At 41.1% G+C, this 5,596-nt stretch overlaps 1 protein-coding gene across 1 annotated transcript; it reads left to right on the forward strand.

The window, feature by feature from the left end:
• Positions 1 to 211: 211 nt before the first annotated feature.
• Positions 212 to 2,425, forward strand: LOC131958072 (uncharacterized). Its single transcript, XM_059322981.1, has one exon. It carries the CDS (start codon positions 694 to 696, stop codon positions 1,642 to 1,644), a length of 951 nt encoding a protein of 316 aa, XP_059178964.1. The 5' UTR covers positions 212 to 693; the 3' UTR covers positions 1,645 to 2,425.
• Positions 2,426 to 5,596: the final 3,171 nt, after the last annotated feature.

Consider the following 5,596-nt stretch of genomic DNA (forward strand, 5'->3'; position numbering starts at 1 on the left):
AAGGCTGTGGGAATAGGTGTAAGGGATTGTTACATAAATCAAACCACACACTGCCCACGTACACGTCTCGGGCGGTACGTGTTACAAATCGTGTGACAAGGAGGGGGGCAGGGAAGATCAGACGACCCCGCGTCTGCGCATGTCAGGCCAAGGAGCGCTGTACTCGGGTAAACAAACGCACGAGGACCTCGCGCGCTGCGCGGTGACTTGAACTCGGCGGGACGGCCAACAAAACAACGCATGTTTCCTGTAGTTATGAGATAAGCGCCTGATGTTTTTTGTTGTGTTTATGCCGTGGAGAGCTATATTAACCCGGACTTGAGTCATTTCAAACCAAATCCTCAACCGTCCAGTACAGGTAGAGCTACATGCAGTGAATGAGAAACTACCTAAGTCGCGATTGTGAACACGACTTAAATTCTTCATGTGTGTAATAAGCTTACTTGTTCGATTTTTAAGGAATTTTTCATACGTTTAAATACCATTGGACTGATGTATCATAGAGGAAAAACCATCAAATATTCATAACAATCATCGCAGTTGACCACGAGTATATATTCTGTGTTTCAAATTGTGATGACAGAATTTACTAGGATTCTGCCTCCATATTTTTGGACTTCATACAGTGTTACATTATTTGTGAATTTGAACTATTTTTTATTTTGTTGACTTGAATTGTGATCTCGGTGTAGAATGAAAACAGGCCACCAATATATCATGGGCCTGACTAAACTCGACGTGTACCCTAAAATGGAATTGTTGGATTTCCCAGATGCGACTGTGTCGTACTCGAACCTTCAGAACCGGAGACCTATTTCTAACACATGTTACGTTATATCCGAGGAGACAGAAAACGACAATGGGTCTAATGGTGATATAAACATTTCAAATTGTGACACCGTGTTGGTCAGTCATGATAAACACCACAGATCATGTGGCGACAACACGAACAATAACTGCGCCCACGTCAACCAGAATTCCTACGATTCCAGCCCTCTGAGACTCACGCGCCTGCCGGAATTTAACAACCCGCCTGCTCACTCGCCCTCGTTTTCTCCATCGACAGACGTCTCGTTTAAAGACTTCAACCCGGAGTCGAACCATAACTCCGCCGAGATCAAATCCGGTTCTCTGGTCTTGATAGAGAAAGCCGGTCTCACCAAATCACGTGACAATACTCCTGGGAGTCCAGAACCCGCTCTGCGATGCCCGGTGATTGTAAAAATATACCAGAAAAGTTTTCACCGTTTCGCTACCATAGCCCACACCAGACGACACAGCTCGTGGCCCACGCTGTACCTTAAACTAAAGAACACACGGGTGAGTTATTCACCCGCCAACCCGGCTCATTTCTCCCTGGTTGTCGACGGGGCTGAGGGCAGAACTTTCCAATTCGAGGCCAACAGCCCGGAGACGGCACGTGACTGGGTCCACGCCTTCTCGTGCGACACGCTCCAGAAGACGACACACTGCCACAGACAGCTGAGCAACATACGTCACATCCTGTCTAGCTTGCCCGAGTCCTGCATCGAAAATGTCATATCCTCCCCACGACAGATTCGGAATGTTCCAGAGAAACTGTCCAGACCAGTCCTGCAAATGGCGGCGCTTCCGGAATGTGCAGACGAGGATAGTCAGTGGTGAAGGGAGAAACATCTGTACTCACATCTGCACTAAGACATTACCGTAAAACTTTCAATGGCTGGTTACACAAAATGCCATAAAGACATTACCGTAAAACTTTCAACGGTTGGCGACACAAAATGCCATAAAGACATTACCGTAAAACTTTCAATGATAGGCTACATGCACCTGCCATAAAGACATTACCGTAAACCTTTCAATAATGTAACCTATCTCATGTTATTGTACATAGCCTTTGATCTGAAGAACCGGGTATTCATATTGTCAATATGATTTATTGTACGTTTTATTTGTCACGTTAACTGTAAAACCTGAGACAAATAATACATCTATATTTAGAACCTGCTTCGCCTGTAATGTATATAGGCACCTTAATCTCATCACCTTAATTAAATTTAAACGGAACCTAAAACACAGCTCTATTCCTGTCTCGGGTTTTAGCAGGGAAATACCGTTAATATTTATCTATCTGTATTGATTTAATGCATTCAGTTCACAGAGGACTAGTCCCGTTTTAGCGTAGAAATTACCCTTTGTATGACTCAGGAACAAAAGCGGCTTATTGTTACTATAAATAACTAGCTAGTCACTGGTACATATGGTCCAGCTATATATTTTCTCTGACTGAATTAGTCACTGTAATCAAACTTTGTGGGGATCTTCTGATAGACAAGACAGTCTTGTTATAGTTGTCTTGACTGAGACACAAGGGGTTTCAAGTGGTGACACACTAAAATCACCAGAGGTGTCCTGTGTTCACACCATCAACACACCATGCCCAAAGCTTAACAGCTAATCATATGGGTTTATTTTGGTATACACCCCCCACTTTCTGAGGTTTCTATACACCCCACACCGTTGAAATATATCAAACAGGGGTATCCAGTACACGTCAACCCCTAATATCCAACACTAACACCACATTGTATCTTATTTCGAGACGACTTTCTAGGGGTGTTCGATAACCCTTTTATCGGTGTTGAATACACTCTTTTCAATGGCGTTGAATTCACCCCTCTAGATGTTTTATAAACATCCCTCCAGCGTTCTTTTAAAGCACCCTCCTTAGATTTTAAAAAACAAAAACCTTTCTCTGTATTGGCCATTGGACCACCTTCTTATCAGATGTCTGTAGTTCACACCTCCAACCCAGGGGTGTATCAACAAAAACAAAGCACCTCATCACTCTTACTATGTCTTAAGTACCACAATACACCACGACAATTAAAATACAGCTTTATATACACACGTTATGTAGCCTCTTATCGCTAACACATGTGTAGATATTGGCCCTACACACCTCCATATTAAGACTGACAAAACACTCTAACCTACTCCTATCTAGGTCAATGGTTATTTTTAAACTCCACGCCTCAGTAGAGCCAATATATTTGGATCACATATTCCCAATTGTTAATTTAACTTGAGATTTTTGTATATATCTGTTTGAAATTATGTTGAAACGAAGGAACTATTTACTTTTACAATTGTAAACCCAAGCATTGCTTCTATCTTGTTGAACATTTTTCGTTGTTTGGAATATAAACATTAATTGTTTTTATACGATGAAAAATAAATTTGCAATAAATGATATGTTGTTACTCTCAGTTACGTTTTGTTAATGTCAGTTCTTATTTTAAAAGTGCTTGATATTTTTTTTTTAATAACAGATAAAATCCAAGATGTTTGGTCTAGTAGGTTACAACCCCCCCCCCCCCGCCACACACACACACACACACTCTTAACATCATTCTTTATGCTTACAATTAGACCTATATTGCTTTCAGCCTACCAGAAAAAGCGAACGATACCCTATTTTATGTAAGTATGTAAGTCTGTAAAGGTAAATAGTTAAATATAATGTGAAAGCACTAATTGGAACTTAAATTTGCAAATCGTCCCAGTTATTGCACATACGTTAAGTTAATTTATTTTGCTGAGTATAAAAAAGGAAAGTGTATTTATGACAGAAAAGACACAAAATCATATGTGGTCCTGATGTTGGCGTATATATTGGATTTACATATGAAACACATATAAATTAATACCAGCATACGTAAAACATGTAGATGTGAAAACAGCATATTGTACCGGCGTATGTTAACATGCATTGAGCGGTACTGACATATGAAACAAGCATACACCAGTACTGACATTTGAAATTAGCATACACCAGTACTGACATATGAAACAAACATAGGCCTACATCAGTACTAACATATGAAACAAGCATACACCAGTACTGACATATGAAACTAGCATACACCAGTACTGACATATAAACTAAAACTAACATACAGCAGTACGGACATAAAACAAGCATACACCAGTACTGGCATATGAAACAAGCATACATCAGTAATGACACATAAACAGAGTTTCTTCCAGGCATCTCTTTGAGGGGGGGGGGCGAAGCCCCCCGAACGAAATGAAATTCATATAATTTATATAGAAAATATATACTTTTAACAGTGTCCGCCCCCCCCCCCGAAGAAAGTCTACCGCCCCCCCCGAAAATTTCAAGTGCCCCCCCGAAGAAAAATGTCTGGAAGAAAACACTGCACATATAACCCTACTAATATATGAAACCCTACTGGCATATGAAACAAACATACAACAGTACTGACATAAGAAACAGCATACAGCTGTACAAATGTGCGTACATTTGAACAAATCAATTTACGATACTTGTATTCATTTTAAAACTCGAAATTTTGAGTTAGAATTAGCTAGTCAGAATTCTGTTGTCTTTGTTAAAAATGTATATAAGGCCCCCTCCCTCCCCCTTGCCTCACCAGTGTCCACCACCCGCCTAGCTTCTTCCGACCCCCATAGACGATCACCCCCACCTCTCACCGACCCCCCCCCCATAAGACGATCACCCACCTTTCACCTACCAACCCCCACCCATAAGACGACCACCCACCTCTCACCGACACCCATAAGACGACCGACCCCATCTCTCACCGACCCCCATAAGACGACCGACCCCATCTCTCACCGACCCCCATAAGACGACCGACCCCATCTCTCACCGACCCCCATAAGACGACCACCCACCTTTTCCCTACGAGCGCCCAACCAGGTAGGCCCAACTCCCCGAGGTCACAGGTGAACACACGAGGTCAAAGGTTACACGCGAGCCCCATCTTTTTACCCTTAACTCAGCTATCACAAATTAAAGATAGCTAGATCTTATTCAAACATCGGATGTTACCATCATTACCAAACCTCAAAACTAACTACATTATTTAAACTGCAGCAAGGTCAGGGGTTCACGGTGGGAAAATATTCATACATAAATGTCAACATTATTTCCTTGCGCCTTGCAAATAAATCTCAACCCACGTTATTTAAGTACAGTTTTACACTAGCTAGCTCGTATCTTATTTTCAACCTAAACTTACCCGAACTTACAACCTGCTTGTTGGTGCGGCTGTCTGTTTAATCAGGTGTATAACATTTTTCATTATGACTCACTGGGCTATTATCGAATGAATAATTGAGGTTTTTTTTTTTAATTCCCTGAAATTAGAAAAATGTATACAAAACTCAGGGCGCTATATGTATGTGTGTATGCACTTATATGGAGGGACGGAGTGGCCTAAGCGGTAGAGCAAATTAGCAAATCCGCGTCCAAGTGAGTAGAACGGCCCTGAGTCCACCCAGCTCTGATGGGTACCTAACTCAACACCCAATTATATATATATATATATATATATATATATATATATATATATATATATATATATATATATATATATATATATATATATATATATATATATATATCACCATCATCATCTTTTACCCTAATTGGTTTGACCGTATAATTCACCGTCATCCATTTCGGTCCTCAGCCGTATTGGTTACTTCTGTCTTCCCCTTCTTCTCCCTCCTAGCACAGTCCCTTGTAATAATATTTTGGATAGGCCGTTGGATCTTGGGTCAA

The sequence above is a fragment of the Physella acuta genome, unplaced genomic scaffold (assembly GCF_028476545.2).
Source record: "Physella acuta isolate Inbredline_101_S28 unplaced genomic scaffold, ASM2847654v3 ptg001288l, whole genome shotgun sequence".
NCBI lineage: Eukaryota > Metazoa > Mollusca > Gastropoda > Physidae > Physella > Physella acuta.

Coding starts and splice junctions, on each gene's coding strand:
- LOC131958072 (XM_059322981.1), top strand. CDS start 694: ATGAAAACAGGCCACCAATATATCATGGGCCTGACTAAACTCGACGTG.